The 19,713-nt window shown below is 38.7% G+C and overlaps 1 protein-coding gene across 1 annotated transcript in view; it reads right to left on the reverse strand.

Moving 5' to 3' along the window:
• Positions 1-19,280, reverse strand: part of FGF12 (fibroblast growth factor 12) — a 538,919-nt gene extending 519,639 nt beyond the window's left edge. The window contains exons 1-2 of the mRNA XM_059687391.1: positions 19,169-19,280; positions 18,874-19,016 (exon numbers count right to left, since the gene is read on the reverse strand). Of these exons, the coding sequence (XP_059543374.1) occupies positions 18,874-18,886 (13 nt within the window). The 5' untranslated portion in view covers positions 18,887-19,016; positions 19,169-19,280. The remainder of the gene's footprint in view (positions 1-18,873; positions 19,017-19,168) is intronic.
• Positions 19,281-19,713: the final 433 nt, after the last annotated feature.

Genomic DNA, 19,713 nt, shown 5'->3' on the forward strand with positions numbered 1-19,713 from the left:
CCTGAGGAAATTACAATCTCATTATTTGTGGATATAAAAATGTAATACACAGGGTGGGGCAAAAGTAGGTTCACAGTTGTTGGTATGAAAACTAATATAATAACTAAGAAGTAACAATACAAGAATAAACTCTGTGTTTTGCATACTGACAACTGTAAACCTACCTTTGCCCCATCCTGTACTTTGGGAAGATATTATAAGATCTCTTCCCAGGTGTGTTTTGTTTGAATGAATAATGTAATTATTAATAGCAGTGTATTACTGATAACGAACTTGCTGTTGAATGTGTTTTTATAGTCCTTAGCCTCCCCATAATATACCATTTGCTAATAGTTAAGTCATGAAACCATAAATTTAACAGAATACATTACATTCTTAAGTGTTCACTGAAGACAACATTCTCCGCCCCTTCAAAATGTTTAAATTCTATGTTGTGTGCTTTCGAGACAATGTAAACATCGAAAAACTCTCAAAAATATATTGCAGAATGGCATAACCAAAGCTTCATTTGGAAGTTGCTACCTAAATTTGCTGGGTGAATTTGAATTCAATCAATATTAACCCACGAAAATAAAAAGAGCCCTGCTCTTCCAGTTTAAGACCTGAGGACCGCAAGCCATTCTGTCTTTATGACATTACATGGAAGTCCTACACCTATGTCCAAAGCATAGCTCCTTCATTTGTATTATTATTTTTAAAGAAATCCTCAGGGATTTTCAAAACTGGTACTTCCAGATCTCTGAGACTCAGAGCTACTGCTTAATAATTTAATCCTATTTATAGATAGCTGGGCTTTAGGATAGGGTGCAATTTGATTTAGTGGATAGAAACAATAGTATGGGATTCAAGTAACCTGAGTTTTAAGTCCTGAATTTAACAGGACTGAGTTACATTTTCTCTTAGCCTCAGCTTTTCCAGGTAAAATCAAGAAGCTAAAAAATGACTTCCAAAGTCTCTTCTGAGCATAAAGATGCTATTACAGTGCTTGAATTCATAAGAGGGTTTTTCTGGGAAATTATTGCTTGAATTGTGAGAGCTGAGACTCATTTCCAATCGTGAATGATTGAATGTAGACTTAATCACACCCATCTCTCAGAGCCTCTAGCAGTTGTTAATATGTCCATTTTGGCATTTACCGTAGTGCACCTTGAGTAGTGCTGTCATCATGACCCAAGGGAAGTGTCCAATGGTTGCCCAGGTAGTGGAAGAGTGAATGAATGTCAAGGCAGCTTTATAAAGCTAGCTGACATGTTCTTGGTAGCCTCTTAACCTTGTAGCTCTTCTATGATATTTATGGGTGTTTTCTCATGGGAAAACTACTTTAATGACCCTGATGTCTGACAATATAAGTATGTTGGATAAAAGAGGAAGCCAGCCAGGGCACTGCTGAGAATTCCACAAAATGCTCTCTCTAGAAACTCTGAGTTGAGATTATGTTTTTGTAAGATTACTTAGTATCTTTTAAAAGTAAAAGAATTCTAAGTAGAGATGGGGAGATTGAACACAGGCTTTTAATTTTCTTCCTACCTGAAACACCATTAAACGTACAATAAAGGTGTGTGTGTGTGTGTGTGTGTGTGTGTGTGTGTGTGTGTGTGTGTGTGTTTGATAAATCTATAAAGATGAAGTAAAAGGGAGAGAAGAAAACCAAATTTTAGAAATGGGAATTCAGCTGGTAAAGATATAAAGGATTTAGCAGACCAGAGAAAGCTGTATTCTAACTCAGCAGTGAGTAAAGAGAATCAACAACCTGAGACTGCAAAATCTCCAGGTCTGTCTAGAAGTAGGGTGAAGAGGAAAGAAATAAAATATTCAAAATTGGTGGGAAGTTTGTTTTTAAGAAGGTATTATAATCTCAAACCCTCTCCTAAACATTGAGCAACTAGACAACTGCCCTCCCCAATCCCAGTAGAAGACTGGAGATTTACTCTGTAGAGGACTGAACAGAAGTACCCTGTCCAGGGGGCAGAGTGAGTCCACATTGAAAACTGGGAGAGTAAGGGGACATTTACACACTGATTGCTGAGACCCACAGAATCCTGGCAGCCAAGTTTTTACCATCCAGGTGGCAGAAAGAGTCTCCTTTGAGGAATCTTGTAAATAAGAGGTAAAGGTAAGACCTAAAAATACTGATATCAGGAACTCCACAATGAAAAGCTCACCAAAATCACCCTACAACTACGATCATTTTCAACAAGCCCCACCCATTCCAGTAACCTGTTTAGCCTCCTACACCCACTGTTAAATATAAACACGTAATTGCATACAAAAACATCAGCAGAAAGTCTCTAACCTGAAAGATAGGAACCAAAACAATAAAAAAGGCTTACTGGAAACAAAGGCTATGGAAGAAGATAACAATTGTAAATATATATATTGTAATTATATATATAATTAATATTCTCAGCAAGGTATTAGAAAATGTTGCCTCAGCAAAATAAGATGGAATAATTTAAAATCAAATAAGATGGAATGATTTAAAATAATAAATAAGGATCTTGGAAACAAAATCTGATATCAGAAATAAAAAAGAAAACCTAAGAGAAAGACTAAAAGATAGAGTTGAGTACATTACCTAGAAAATAAAGGGAAAATGTAAGAGAAATGGAAAATAGGAAATAAAGTATATAAAAATAAAAACATTAAAAATAAATTTAGCCGAAACCGGTTTGGCTCAGTGGATAGAGCGTCGGCCTGCGGACTGAAAGGTCCCAGGTTCGATTCCGGTCAAGGGCATGTACATGGGTTGCGGGCATATCCCCAGTAGGAGATGTGCAGGAGGCAGCTGATCGATGTTTCTCTCTCATCGATGTTTCTAACTCTCTATCTCTCTCCCTTCCTCTCTGTAAAAAATCAATAAAATATATTTTAAAAAATAAATAAATAAATAAATTTAGTATATCAATATCTAAGTAACAAAATTTCCAAAATGGTGAAACCAAATAAAAATTAAAACAGAAGAATAGGAAATCATCAAGAAAAAAATCTTCAGGAAAATTATCTAGATGTAAGGAATATGAGCTTCCACATTAAAGAAGCCTACTAAGTACCGAGCATAATGGGTGAGAAGAAACCCACAAGGCAAATCGTTATACTTTTTCAAAATTCTAGGGAAAAGTATAGATCCTCCAAGTTTTAAAGAGAAAAAATCAGGCATGTTCAAAAATAAAGAAATCAAAATGGCATCAGACCAGAACAACAAAACCAGGAGGGAGAAGACATTATACTGGTGCATTTAAATCTGAAAAATTATTTCAACATAGAATTCTATACCTAGCAAAATTATTGTTCAAATATAAGGGGGGTGAGGAAAATGGAGATATTTTTATATATGCAAAGGCACAGAAAATTAACTACGACATGTCTTTTTCCCACCAAATTGGGGAGTGAACTAGGAAAGAATACAGAGAATGCAGGGAAACAAGACATTCAAACAGAATCCTGCAGTTTTCCAGGGTGATGGAAAGGCAGATCCCAGAATCAGACTAGTGCCCAGGGCATAGATATAGAAGGAAGTCAGAAGGTTCTGACAGATTACTTCCAGAGGGTGGACTTGATTTAAAAAAAAAAAAAATATGCATCTGAATGCCTTGAGATGAGGTTCACACCACTGGCAGAGGCTTGGAGCTAAATAATGAAAAGAAGGTAGAAATCCGATCAAAAAAAAACAAGACAACTGCCAGTCACCATGGCTCAGTGGTTGAGTGCTGACCTATGAACCATGAGGTCATGGTTCGATTTCAGGTCAGGGCACATGCCTGGGTTGCATGCTCAGTCCCCAGTGTGTGGCATGCAGAAGGCAGCCGATCAATGATTTTCGTTCATCATTGATGTTTCTATCTTTCTCTTCCTCTTTGAAATCATTAAAAATATATTTTTTAAAAAAACAAGACAACTATCAACCACAGACAAAACCTTAAAAGGAAAATAAGAATAATCATAGTTCAACTTGCTTAGTCATGGAAAGTATTTACCCAGTCAAAATAATGTCACAACTAAATATTGACCCAACAAAAGAGCAATGTATCCGCCCCGGGAAGACAGTGGGATGGGAAGGATGCCTGTTCTGGTGAGAATGTGATTATGAGAGAGAGAATGAAAACTTCTTTTTTATGGTGAGGCATGATAAATAGAGGTAAGAAATTGAGAGGCTGTAAGAAGAGACTATTATTTAGAATACGGAGGTAAATATCAAAAAGAGTTGAAAGTGTTTCTCTCTGGAGAGAAAAAAAATTGAGGGAGAGAACAAAGAACTTTGATAATATACTTTCTATGTGACAAAAATAATAGGTTAAAAAAAAGGAAAGGAATAAATCACCTCAAATTTTATTCACAAGGAATTGTCTTTATACATGTCTTGCTCCATAGACATTTCTGAAGGACTAAGTAACACAGGAGGCTGCAGGGTGACCTCCGCGACACCCTCACATCTTTACTAAGACCGGATTCAGTGGTCAGTTGAAATCAAAAGAGGTTGCTCAGAGAAAAGACAAGGCTGCCCTGGCCATCTGGCTCACTGCTCCTTGTGGTTATTAAATGAAAATCATCTGCTGACCTTCACTTTCGCAATCTTGTTCATAAATCTCTCACCGGCCAGCTGACACCTTCTCTATACGAGACAGTCTTCTGGATTTTTAACCATTGATTGTGGCTCTCCAGTTTGACTGTGTCTGCCTAGAACTATTTTAAGATTTTATCCAAAAGCAGTATCTTTGTGGGGTTCCTGTACTTTACAGCTCTATGTTGAGTTACCACTAAAAGCTCAGACTGGAAAGTACTACACTTGGAATTTATTGAAACAGTTTAGTAAACCTGAATCCATCAGACTCAGCAAAAGCCCAGGGCTATGATTTTGTACCAGAGGTTATAATAAGGCAGTTTTGAGAGTTGTACTGATAGCTATATTTTGGTGAGTACTTAATATATGCCAGGCAATGTGGTAAGCACTTTTCTATATTATCTCATTTAATCTTCAAAACAACTCTATGAATAGGTACTATTATTATCTCCATTATATAGATGAGAAAATCTACGATCAGGGAAATTAGTAACCTTGCTGAATATCTTCAGCTAGAAAGTAGACAGACAAAACCCAAAACCAGAATTCAGTTTAAAAGCTATTTTTAATCTCTCTAGCTTCTCTAAAGAGAGCCAGAATATGAAAACATGCCATTGAAAGAGTGATGATAAATTTGCAGGCAAATAGTATTTCATATACTTAAGGATAGAAGAATGTCAGAAACTTCATGTCAATATTTGCTTAAATAGTTTTGCTCTATCATTGTAATTCTGAGACTTAATAATAATTTAAAGATCTTCAGGGAGCAATTTTTAAGTTGAACACATTTCAAAAAGATTCTTTGGACCTTTTTCCTAAAATACCAATCTGTAAGTTTTGGTGTAAAAATTTGGAGGGATTGAGAGCCAAAAGGAGACAGAAATAAAACTCACTTCCATTAGGTAAAGGAAGCGTGTCAGCAGCAGAGGTTGGAAAAAGTCAGAGGATGAAATACTGACCACAGCATATACCCTGGCCATGGCAGTGGGCTTATAGATACACCTTGCTTTGTACAGTAGATATTTTCTTGAAAACCTAGGGAATAATCGATTTGCAAGTAGAATTGAATTCTAAAATCCCTGAGAATCTAATTTTAAAAGACAATCATTAATTATATTAATTAATATTTTTGAAATGTAATTTATATGCAACAGGCCTCCATGATTTTCTCCCAATTTCTTCTTCACGATGTCTCATTCACTGTATCTGTCTCCAGCCCTACGTGCTTTATGAGGGCAGATACTTGGTCTTGTCCCTCCCATATTCAGCACCTAGAACAGTGTCCAGCATAACAAATATTTGCCGGATTAATGAATTAACCAATCACTTAATGTTTTCCTAGTTGCTACATGTATATTAGTGACTATTTCCCTTTGCTATACTATTCTGTCAGCCTGGGATACTTTACCAATGTTTCAACGCCACCTTTTCTGCAAGACCTACCTCAAATGCCAACTCCTTTTTTCTGTATTCCCACAAAACGTATTTCTCTATCTGGTGTAATCATAGAGGATGTAAACCTTGTTTCCCTCATTGGTTCCTGGCCTATAACAGCTATCCAGAGCAATCCACACAGAATATATGATAGTGAAAGTAAATGTAAAATGTAGTCTACGTTTTCACATGCATTGCCAACTGTCAGCTTTTCCTGGGATTCTGTTTGGGTCTACCTTCAAAAGCTAGTCTTCATGAGGTCAGAAACTATGTCACTTTTTATGTTGTGTACCAATGACAAACAATGTGCATGGTGTAGATAAATGGAAATGTCTACATCCAAACATGGATTTTTTTTTTTTATTAACTAACTAGCCACTGTGGTTGTGGACAGTGCTGGGTAGTTTTCTAGTTGTAATCATGGTGACACCTTCAAACTGTGGTGTTCCTCATGAGAATTCTAAGGCATGGTCCCTTATCTGACATTCTTCAATAATGAGAAAAATGTATATTGTATTTCTAGATACAATACTGAGGTACAAGAGAGTCTTAGATGAGGTATGCTACACAGTGGTCCTCAAAATATGATCCCTAGACCAGCAGCATAGGCAGCTCCAGGGAACTAGTTAGAAATGCAAACTCTCAGGCCCACCCCAGACCCACTGAATCAGAACCTCTGGGAGTGAGACTCAGAAATGTGTGTTCTAATGAGCCTATAGGCTATTGTGATGCAACCAATGTCTGAAAACCCCTGACCGGGCACCCTGGGTAGAAAGTTGTCCTCACTATTCTGACATGAACATAGAATGTTTCCTAGACCAACGATGTCAATTTTCCTATCACAAGGGTTAAGTTTTATCTCCTGAGGAAACTGGATTTCATGTTAGGCCAGACAATGGGAACAAATTAGTCAAATTCTGATTTTAAAAAAAAAAGATCAGCAGATTAACCAATTGGTGTCACTACTCTAGTTTTTATAGCATGACAAACCAGCGTGACTTAAAAAGTATCATTTTAAATGGTGCCTCACAGCTTCATGGCATTCTGGTGGTTGCAACAGAGAAAAATAAGTGAACTGGAACCAGAAAAGGCGAAGGAGAAAGCTAATGAGAGCAGCAGGGGTTAACAGTCCATAGAACAGCATGAAGGAATGGAACCAGTTCTAGACCAATCACAGCTGGTGTCAAAGGACTGGGGAGGGGAAATGGTAGGGGAAGGAAGGAATCTACACTAATAAAAGACAAAGATGCTAATTGACCATAACTTCGCTACACCCACCAGCCAATCAGAGCTACTATATGCAAATTAACCCAGCCAAGATGGCGGTTAATTTGCATATACTGGCTGAGAGCGAAGACTGAAGACAACGTAGAAGGAAGCGAAGTGCTGCAGAAGGGAGTAAAGTAGAGGCGATGGAGACAGGAACAGAGCCAAGGCGGCGGAGGCGGGAGCGAAGCAAGCCGGGCGGCAGAGGCGGGAGGGAAGTCCGCCTCAGCAGGTTTTGCTCCCTTTTCTGCTTCGCGCCAGCCTCAGGAAGCCCCATTCTTGCAGGAATCTTCCTGCAACAGGCCTCTAGTATGGTAGTAAGAGTTAAGCAAGATGGCAGCTTCCAGCATCAGGTAGAAATCCTGCCATGCTTCAGGAATATTACATGTGGTGCGAGGGGTACCAAGTCCTGCATCTAGTTCTATGCAAGGGGGCTACCATGATAGTGGGGGAGTTTAAGGCAAGAATCCAACCACACAGGAACATAGGAAGTAGGAAGCCTAAGGGTCAGATAATAACTATCAAAGCAGAAGCTGTTGTTATTGAATACTGATTTTATGTTTGGAGATATATATATATATATATATATATATATATATATATACTCTTTATTTGTCCCTGGAAAGAACAATTGTACAAATGAGGACTCAAAGACACAGAGATATATCTTACCAAAGTCACAGGGATTAACAAGTTGCTAGTTATGTATGTGATTTCAAGTTTTGTCATCTTTCTCTCGCTTGAATGAGCCTCCCAGATAGGCAGGGCAGCTATTCAAGGGGAGCTGAGGAAAGGAAGTTGCAATTCCATGCCTACTTAAGGCCCTGGGTTTGGAGCCAACCCAAGGCACAAGAGAATAAAGTGTATACTAAAGGATAATAAAGTGTATACTAAAGAGTAATAAAGTATATACTAAATTTAGTATATGTAAACAGCTGGATTCATTTTTCAGTAACTAATTGACTTACCAGACTTGAAAAAGTATACCCTGGATGTTCGCTCATAGTTAGGCTCACAGACCCTGAAGCCAGCCTGCCATTTACTAGCTGTGTAATCTAGACAAGTTACTGAATATCTCTATGCCTGGGTCTTCCATTCCTTGAAACAGGGATAGCAATAGTGCCTGCCTTACTGGATTGCTATAAGGATTAGTTGAGTCAATGTATATAAAGCAGTGTTTGGTCCATAGTAAAAGATACATCAGTATTATTCAAAAGACTCCGTTATCTCCTCATGGCCCCTTTAATGTCCCACAGGAATAAAGCATGGAATCATGGCTCATGGAGAGATTTGCTTGAGTTCAGCTTAAGTAGATTGTTTAAGCGCTTATAACTGAATCTAATGTCTAGTGATATATGCTTTATTAAAAACTATAATAAACTATTGATAAAAGATTTGAAAATGAAAAAGAATTCAGTCACAATCCAATCACCATTAACTAAATATTGGCAATTTTTGCATATTACCATCTACTCTTTGTCCATGATCATACAAATTTACATTATTGTAATCAATACATAAATCCACATCACTGTTTTTATAATCATCATTAGATCACAAGTGTTCTGATTACAACTCATGTTCACTAATACGTTAATGTCTGTTAAATAGTTCACCTCATCATTACATTTTTATTATTTGCACAACCAAGAAATTAAGCTTACTAACCATAAAGCTCTTATACTCTTGAAAACTTTCATCTAGATACAAAAAAAATGCTTCTTCAATCTAAAATGATCAGTATCCCATCAAATGTCAGAAAAGATGACTATTGATTTATCAGTTTGAAGACAATGAGGGATCAATTGCAATTATTTTTCAATAATATATTGCTAATGATTGAGAAAACTGAAAGAAAATCAAATATCCTTTCTAATGTTGGTAAAACATTCAGCTCTTAGACTCTTGGCGTTAATCTGTTTATCTTTTCTTTTTTTAGGGGGAATGCTGATTTGGGTTGGGAGAGAGGAGAAAACTGTAGTCACCAAATCAATTTCACATATGACAAATGTATAAATAAACTGATCTTAATTGTAAAAACAAGATATGTGTGAGGGTAAAAAATGTTACAGAAACATAATGTACAATCTGCTGAGCAAAAATGACACTGAGTTAGCCAAAGAAATAGGAGAGATCAAGGTGCCAAATATAAAGCCTTAAACAGAACATATCCACTGTAATTCCTACATAAACACATCACAAATGCTTGTTCTTACAATTCCAGAGTTGAAAAGAATCTTGTCACTAATCTACCCTAGTTTCACAGGTGAAGAAACAGGACTGAGAAAGGAAGTGACCAACTCAATGTCACACAATGAACTGGAACAGGAAATAGGATTCAAACCCAAGTCTCCAGCCTCATAAGCCAGGCCACAGCAGCCACTCACCGGTTCAGACATAGTTGAGCCTCTATTGTGGTCACAATTATGAAATCTTTAGACAGCCAAGTAGCAATTTCCCAGCTGTCTTAATGCTTTCTCACTTGAAACCAAATTAATTGTTCAACCCAGTTCAATTGCTCAACCCAGTTATAGACCCAACAACTTCAGTCACACAACTCACACAGCATTAAACAGCTAGCTCAAATCTACAGTGGGTCTTAAAAAATCAATGTGGCAATTATGACCACCCTGACTTATTTTCTATGGACATCAAATGTAAAGAGGAACAAGTAAAGAAAAAATACAAACAAGCAGTTTCTTTACTAAGAAACTAGAAATGAATAAGCAAATAGAGCTAAAGAACGGCTTAGGACACTGAACTCCGGAGAGGAGAAGGAAGAGATTTTTCCCCAGATTCCACCATTGAATGGAGGGACCAGTAGAACATGAACCCAGGTTCTTCAGTGTATTGTCTAATGTCAGTTTTATTTCATCAGAGCATGCACATGTTTTCTGTGCCTCTGTGAGTCACCCCAGTATATAATCTCATAGTCCCATCAGTATGCACAGCCTGGTTTGAAAAGCTTGGCCTTAGAGACTCTAACACATAGCAGATACTCAGTAGATGCTGCTTATTAAATGAAGCAATCAATTATCTTGTTCTAAAATTGCTTTGGTTGTCTCCTTTGCCTTAGTATTATTGAGGGTTTTGCTATATTTGCATTATCAGTTTGCTTTTCATGCTGATGCTGATGCAAAGTCCATAAATAAAAAGTACCTGTGCCATTTCATTTTAAATTATTTGAAGGCTTGCAAATACAGTGACATTTACATGACAACCTTTCTTTTGACATATAGCACATATTTCTCCTCTAAGTTCCAGAAGAGAGAAAGAAGTAAACCAAATTCAATTTTAGATTGTGTTGGAAATGTTGAAAATATTTTGAAATGAAAGAAGAGCCCTTGCAGAAAACTGCTTAAATAATCTAATTTTAAACTATCCAGATTCTAACAATTAGAATGATTATGTAATAAATCTTGTGTAATTTTCTTATTTGTAGAGCCTCTAAGTCCAATTTAGTACGTGAATGAGACGAAGGGCATAAACATTCTGCCTTTTTTTTTTTTTTTTGCAATCAGAAACATATCTAGATGATCAGTTTCCAACAAGCTGAAAAGGCATTTCCTAATTTGCCTTGTGCTAAGGTTTGCTCACCCTGTTTGAATGTTAGCAGTGTTTGAGGGTTTCAGCAAAACCTAATTGTTTCACATGGGTGACAAGTGTAGGAATGAATGGGATGGGGAGAGACGGACACTTGGAGATTGGCCTTGCTGCTTCTGCCTGCCTGCTGGTTAAACGAATGTTCCAGTGTTCGATGTGTTTGGTCATCTTCTGAATGGCCTCTGCAAGCTTCTGGATTTTTTTCCCCTGCAGCCTAGTCCCTTTTGGGCTGCTTCTCAGGCTAATGGCCTGTCCACAAAGAGAAGAGAAACAAAAACCTAACCGCAGAACAGCAGCTTCCCTTTGTTTCTTTCACAGAGTTTAAAGCCCTGCTTTCAATGACCTGTCCTCTCTGAATCACTGGCAGGAGGGTTTGTTTCAGGTAAAGTGCAAGACAGAGGATGCGCTAAAGAAAGAAAGACGGTGTCTGTGCAGGGACAACAGGTGTCCTTTGGGGCTTCTGCCAAGGCACTATCCGTCCGCTGCATCACAGCCCAAAATACCATGGCCTGCCTGGGTGGGAGTCCTACATTCCAGAGACAAGGAGAAAGAGACTGTTTCGAAAAGTAACTGAAGAGGAGAGCAAACTAAAATTAGGACAGTAGACATAGATCCTGGAAAAACCCCACCGTGCTCTGCCTGCAAGGATGCTAACAAGGAGATGAGGATGAAGATGTTGGGGAAACTAAGGTCATGTGTCACCTTAGCCTCAGACACTCTCCATGTCCATGTTGCATCCCAAGCCTGGGATACAGAAATTGGGCCTCTCTTCTACAGGTACACCTTCTTAACACTAAAGAGGGTGACAATAAAAATCAAGGCCCAGGCAGGAGGAGTCATGTAGTGTTCCTAATAAGGGATGCTGGTACATGTTATAGTTTCATAGTAACCACCCTGTAGCTCATTTATTGATTCATAATTGAAGGTGCACATCCTAATCACCTGAGGTGCTTCTTAAATATCTAAGCCCCACGTATCCTGAGGTACCCAGTGATTCTGCTGTGCACCCCTGATTAAGAATCTGTTTGTGTCCATATCTTACACATCTATGTTTTAAACCCATCGAAGATATATAATACTTGACCCAATATATCTTCACCTTCAACCCCACAAGATGTTATATAACTGCCTCAAACTAAGCCTGAGCAACATAGAGATACATTTAGATATTCTAGGAGTAACTGTAAAACATATAAACTAAGTGTAAAAGAAGTCCCTCTTTGTACATGGAAGCCTTTGTGGAAACCAGAGGAGATAATGTTGAGTGTCTATGTGGGATGCTTGCTGCTAAAACTACAAAGGGGGCAAAGGACCAATTTCTCCCCTCTAGGACCTCACAGTCTGGTGAAAAGACAAACACAGCTAATCATGATGGAAGACTGACACCAAGGAACTCTAAGTGCTTTATTGGTATGGGTTTAAGTTCATACTCATATGATGGTGTGGGGCCGGAGGTGGGTGCAATAATTCTTATTTTACAGAGAAACAAAGTTAAGATGTGTTGCCTAAGTCACTTAGTCTTTCTGAGCCTGTTTTATTTATAAAATGAAGTTAAAATGTCAAATCTCAGAATTTTAAGGGAGATGACAATAAAAGCCCATTAAAAAGATACAAAGTGTCTCATCAATGTTATTTATGGCTGTCAATACATGAAAAATCACAAATCCATTCGTGATCACACAGCACTAGAAGCGTTAGTACTTCAGAAGCTTAAAGGCAGAAAAGAACAGGGATAAGAGAATGATAGGAGATAACTAACTGGCCACCTCTAGACTCGTTACTAATGCTAACGAGCCTCATAATAATAACACAATGGGTTACTAGCTGGGTCTCGAGTCAGTTGGAACAGCTTTTAGAGTGGATACTTAGCTTGAGTTCAAACGTTCTCCCACACAACAATTTTGTTTAAAGAAACCAAAGGGGGAACAAAAGGCAGGCATTATTGCTGTGGAATGTTAAGTGCCTCTCTGGTGGTCATTAATTACTGGATGGTTTTATATCCTAGCCTGCTAGGTAACCTACTCTAATTCTGAAAGATAAATGACATGCAATGTTAGAAATGCATAAGAGATACACAATGTTAGAAATCCACATCCTGTTTGTGTACTTCTAAAATGTAAGCTCCTGGACGGCAAGCCAATGCACTATTTATATCTCTCTCCCCAGAATTTAATAATGTGTCCGAAGCAATGTGGCATCTCAGTAAATATACTGAATCAAACAAAATGCACGTCCTCTAACAGTTAAGAATCCTGAGACTCAGACAGGAAAACTATATCTAATGATGTAATAAAAGTAACACTGGAGTAAGAACAAGGATCTCCTCCATCCAATGCCTATTCTGTTACATTATGTTTTTTACTGCATTTTATTTTACTTATCTCACTACCATGGCCTCAGTGTTTTAGTTGTTGTTTTTAATCACAATGGAGCTTTTCTTAAAATCACTTCCCAGTTCTCTAAATGAGTTACTACATAGACATTTTCTTTCTCTCCTGTAGGGTGAAACATTCTGTTATCAGAGGCATAACTGATCTATACATTAAATGCATTAGTTTGTGGCTCTGCTTGGACTCTAATGGATGGTGTGAAACCCAGAACAGAGCTGGACATTCATTGGGAACATATATACAGCTCTCTATAGAGAAAGCAGATCAAGATACTGACTTCCAAGTTCTGAAATCAAATTTATGCTTCTGTCGCCCTCCTGGTAGCCAAACATATTTTGCCTTTCCTAACTTACAATCTCCTGGTGCGTGAACAGGCGTGATGAAGTAATCAAGGCTATGCAGTTCAACATACACAATCTGAGTCCCTCAAGTACACATTTGCATAGGTAAATGGAAATGTTTTATATGAGGCAGGCTCCTGGGTAGCTGCAGGTACGTTACACAAGAAGGACAATCTATTAATGGGGATATGAGAGTGAGATCTTTAAGATCAGAGATTGCTTCTTAGCTCATTGGGAATATAGCAGGTTCTCAATAAACATTTGTTTACATAAAGAGCATAAAATTGCAATGCGGATTGTAAAAAAAAAAATGCAGTATGTAAGGGACAAATTAGATATGGGGAGGTCAGGGAAGATTTTATGGAACAAGGGCCATAGCAAATGAATCTCAAAAGAGTTGAGCAGAGACATATGACAACGGGAAAAGGGTAAAGCTATATTCACTCTGTTAAGATGTACCTTGAGTTAAAAAGTCTGATATCACACTATCATGGATATATATCAGGGCATTGTCAGGAGCTCAGGATAGACCTAGAACATAAGTGTTTAAAGACAATCAGGGTTGAAAGTAAATGGCCTGAGGAAGAGCAGAGAGAGGATATTTAAAAGTGAGTTAGGCCTACCTGGTATGGCTCAGTGGTTGAGCATTGACCTATGAACCAGAAGGTCATGGTTCATTTCCTAGTCAGGGCACATGCCTGGGTTGCGGGCTCGATCCCCAGTTTGGGGCATGTAGGAGGCAGCCAATCAATGATTCTCTCTCATCATTGCTGTTTCTATCTCTTTCTTCTTCTTTCTTCCTCTCTGAAATCAATAAAAATATATATATTTTTAAAAGTGAGTTTGTTTCTGATCTAACCATGAATCAGGCAATTTATTTTCCTTTCATTTCCATTCTGTCCAGAAGCAACAAGAAGACCTATATCATGATTACATATCCAGGAGCTTCCAGATTGATTAGTGAGATCATATCAAATCTTCTCTACTGAGGGGCCTGGAGTGATGTCATTCTCAGATATAATCACTTCTCCAAGATCTAGACCAGTGCTTCTTAAACTTGCATGTGTATATAAAGGACCAGCAGACCTTGATGAACTGCACATTTGATTCATAAAATCTAGGGTGGGTCCTGAGAGTCTGCATTTCTAACAAGTTCCCAAGTAATGTCGATGTGCTTTAATGCTGCTGGTAATGTGGTCTGTGGACCACACCTTGAGTACGAAGGATCTAGACCAGTGGGTAACTCTAGCTGTCCATTAGCATCAGTTGGGAAGCTTCTTCAAAATACCTGTGCCCAGGTTCCACTCCAGGACCAATTAAACCAGAATGTCTAGAGATGTGGCCTAAGCATTCTTATGCTTTTAAAAACTCTACAGGTGTTCCTAATATGCCAGCCTGATGTCAAAAACATAGCTAGACAAAGACAGATGTAATACAGTTGTCAGGAGAGGAGGAAAATAGGGGAGAGAGCAAGCGAGAAATGATGGAGATATAGATAGATAGATAGATAGATAGATAGATAGATAGATAGATAGATAGATGATAGATAGATAGATAGATAGATAGATAGATAGATAGATAGATAGATGATAGACAAATATCTTTCCTCACTCTAAATCAGTGCTTCTCAAACTACCTGGGGGTTTTGTTAAAAGAAGTTTCTGATTCAATACAAATTACCTGGGGATTTTGTTAATATAAGCTTCTGATTCAATTGTCCTGGAGTAAAGAAAATATTCTGCAGTTGAAAAAAGCTAGTTAGTTTTCAAACCATATTTTGATTATCCAGAGACTAAATCAGTGGTTCCCAAACATCGTTGCATCTGGGATCATTTAAAACTACCTATATCTGTCTTGCACCTAATATTCTGATGTGATTAGTATGGGGTCCAACTTAGCCCGGAGGATGGCCGCAAAGCATGCCAGATGATTCTTCTGCGCAGCAAAGTTTGTGAGCCACTGCAAGGTGCCGGGAGCCGGTCCATGCTTGCTGTTTCAAGGGACCTGGCATATATGGCATACTGTTCTTAATATGTTTGCTCACCTTCTTGGCACTATGTGTTTTAACCAAGGTCTCTGAGAAAGGTTGTTTCCCCAGGTAGGGATTTTCCCCTGAAGTTAGGGAGGGAATAAAACCTCTTAACTAAGTGCCAGGCAGGTAATTAATCACTTTAACTACGAACAATCATGCTTAAGCTACATAATCTTTACTCCCTGGAATGGAGATAAGAAACGCCCTAACCTTTGGAATAGAGATTGATAGGATTGGAATCAACTGGTATAAATACAGATGTAACAAGACAGAACTTAGAAGACAGAACCTACACAGAACCTACATACAGAACCTACACAGAACCTAGAGACAGAAGAACTTCGCTGGAGAGAACATGGCAAAAGATCCTGGACAGAAGCTGGAGACAGAACCTAGAGACAGAACCTAGCGAGAGAACATGGCAAAAGATCCTGGACAGAACCTACCTGGAGACCCTGACAAGAGAACCCGGCTATGATGATCACCTGAAGGCTGCCTCCGTGTCATTCCTTCTTCGCCGACTCCGTCCACACCTTTGGGGACCCCTGGACCTGCTGGGGTTGGACCCCAGCAGCAAGGCACAAATTCTGTCAAAGCTGTCCCGACTGTGGACCAACCCACCCAAACCTTTGAAGCTTTATGAATTACCCTGGTGCATGAAGATCACTGAAATTAGATGGTGACTTGATTGCTAGGGCAACTGATCTATTTTCCTCTCTTTTTTTCCTGGATGACAGGAAGTGGGGAGCAAAGCAATAAGGAAAGAAACAAAAGAAAATTGATCTTAGTTGTAAATAACTGAAGTCCAACTTGCTAGAAACTCTGGACAAGTGCTCAAAGAAAGATTTTCAAATGCTAGAGGTAATGTGAAGGTTGTCAAACGTAAGTGACAGGAGTCAATAATAATTGAGCCATTCGATTTTTTTTCTGAGATAAAGAACTCTTGAACCCTCAACTGAATCATACCATAATACTCTTCTAATCTATATTAAAAGAGTTTCCAGTAGAAAAAATAATTATATGTACTCACATTTCAGAATGTCTTCCTAGAAATTGATTTGAATCTGTTGGGGAAAGAAGTTTGTACATGGCAGCATAAAGTATAAAAGATGGACCAGTTTGAATGGAACACACACCTCTTAATATACTAATACAAATTTTAAGTTAGCTACAATGTTTAGCTGTTCCAATTGCATCAACTTAGAAAATAAAGCCAATATGTAAAAAATGTATCCATTTTTAATGTGGTCACTACCTAGCTAATTCAGCTTTGTAAAGGAAACCCAAGTGCTAACATGCATAAAAACATTTATGATGTGTTTTGTGTGAGGCAATATGGTACCTCTGCAGAATAACCACAATATTGGCTTGGGGCAAAATTCTTCACTGCCTTTTGGTCAATGCTGTGATTCATGCCTGTATCACTGTTATCTGAATAACTATAGAAGTTCTGGCCTAATTCTTCTCAGATATATTTCTCAGATTCTTTCTCCTTTCAAAACCAAGACTGGTAGAATATCTAGAACTCTACTACTGTCAATTTGAGATATAAACCAACTGGAATTTTGAGAGACATGTAATATATTTTATGAGCAAGGAAGAAAAATAAAAAAGTATTGCTAAGAGATACATCATACTTATGATGGGCCAGGAATTAGTATATAAATTGGAAGCCAAACATTACCAAGGATCATTGCCAAAAACAAACAAACACAAAAAAAAGTTAATAACCATATAGCAGGTATCATCTAAGCACACAAAAATCTATTTCATAGTAAAATAATACTCTCTCTGTCTGCCATTAACTTTATGTTCCAGAAATACTTAATCAACTGGAATATTACAGAGCTCTATGAGTTAAGACTGGTTTCTCATTTTAAAATGGATTCTATAATAAAGTTAATAAATATATGCCTCTTTATACTTATACATGTATATGTAGAAATATAAGTATTTGGATTTTCTCATATATGTACATCACTGTTAGTCATTGAAGTGCTCATCAGTGAATCACAACAATAGTTTTTCTAAACTAAAAATTGCCAGCTAGTCTGAATTCATGTTAATTCAGTTCTTTTCATACCGTAAATACTTACCTAGGTTCAAATACTTAACTCTACTAATTAAATACTTAAAATACTTCCTTGAACATAGACCTGCTATCATTCAGCATGCTAGTTTTATTAATCAGCCCAGAAATAGGAAATCCACCACCATCCCCTGATCCTGAGCACATTAGCACAATGACTGACATTCCTGGTTTAAAAATAAAACCTTGTCTCAAATATAGCTTCTCCAGTGCTTGGTAATGAATATAGTTTCATAAAAGTTGACATCATTTCTTCTGTTTTCACTGGAATCAAGTGTATCCAATATTCCTCCTGGGTATCTGACCACATCACTCAAGGCTATTGCAATCTGGTGGGTGTTTGAAGAAGGAGGAAGAGGAGGAGAAAGAAGAGACCTGCATAGATGGGTTAAACCCGAAAGATATCCAGTCTCACAGTTGTAATAGCCATTTTGTTTTTGTGTATTAAATATGCCATCAGAAGTTGGTTTTTATAGCCCCTTTCCCAGTTAGTATGTACACATCATACAGAATTGCTTAGGAGGAGAATATTAAGATATACATGTCCACAACTAGTAAATTCATCGTGTTTGGGAGTCAAGCAGTACTCCCAGCACACTGTTCTTCTTAGAGGTCAGTTCTAACGCACACTGTTTCAAATAGACCCAATTTATCTGCTGATATATATTGAAAATGCAGTAGGATGTGGTCATACACACCCAAAAATACCATCTTCCTGGGGTGGGGGTGGAGAAGCCCAAACATTTTTATAGCAATGCATTATTGGATATCAGATACAAACATGCCTGTCAGCAATACTAAAGCAAATTAATTGTATTTATTTGAGCTCATCGATTCCATAGAAAAGAAATTGCTTTACCAACACATCTCTCCTCTCCCACCAGCTAAAGACTCTCCCCACCCCCACCCCCAAAATAATAAATAACAACTCGTCACACTTCACTAAGCAACTGACGGAGTATTAAACACTGTCTTCCGAGCTGTGGGAATTAACAAGAAGTGGCCCTCCTGCCAGGATTCCCCGCTGCTGCAATGGACATAGCATCTCCTATCGACCTAGTCCGATGCTCGCTCCCCAAGCACTGCAGTCCCCTCGCGGAGGACTGCCTTGGCCACACGCACATGCAGCGGGAAGTCCCCCGAAGGGGATAGAGACATACCTTTGCTCTCCATTTCGGTCCCCTTCGAGTGCTGGGAAGTTCAATGGAAGTTGGCCGGAAGATGTGGGCCCGCTTCAGATTCCCAAACCTGAGAAGCCAATCTGATGATTTCGCCCGTACTTCCTTCCTTTCCCTCAGGCTTCCTGAAAGATGGGATTTCTTAAACCTTGAAGCTGCAATCAGCCACCAAAGGACACTAAGCAGAAGCAGCAGCAGATTGCCTCTATGAGGGATAGACTGCAACGCACATCTGGCATTGAAAGGCATGCACGGTGCCCGCTCAGATGATTTTTACCTGGGTCTGGAAGCTGCAAGCAGGAGCTGTCCTCCGAGCTTGGTGCTGCAGGTGTAGTGACAGATCATCCCACTTTGCTTTCTGGATGTACGATTTGCATAGGCGCTGGCACGCATGCGCAGGGCATCCTCCCTCCCCTTTTCACCGCCTCCTGCTACCCGCCCCCTTCGTTTCTCTCCCCAATACCTTCCCTAGTTATCCCCACCACGGAATAGCTGAAGCGTTGGGGCCCAGGGAAGCAATGCAAAAAATAAAGGCCGGACTGGATTTTCCTTTGCAAACCAGAAATGGATGGGATTGGGATGGTGTCCTGGTTTCATATGATTTTTCCAGGATGGATTACAGAAACCTATGGTCCACGAGCTGGGTCCAGCTTTATTCAGAAGGCAGAAAGGGGAGGAAGGAAGAGAAGGGGATTTGGGAATCCTATTTGAGGGGCATCGTTTGGGTTTCTCTCCTTACTGCTGCAGTAACTTTCCAGGTGAACGCTTTCACCCTGCAGGACCCACTTCCCCCACTGGATTCATATTTCTTCTGCATTCCTG

Source organism: Myotis daubentonii, chromosome 3 (genome assembly GCF_963259705.1).
Source record: "Myotis daubentonii chromosome 3, mMyoDau2.1, whole genome shotgun sequence".
NCBI lineage: Eukaryota > Metazoa > Chordata > Mammalia > Chiroptera > Vespertilionidae > Myotis > Myotis daubentonii.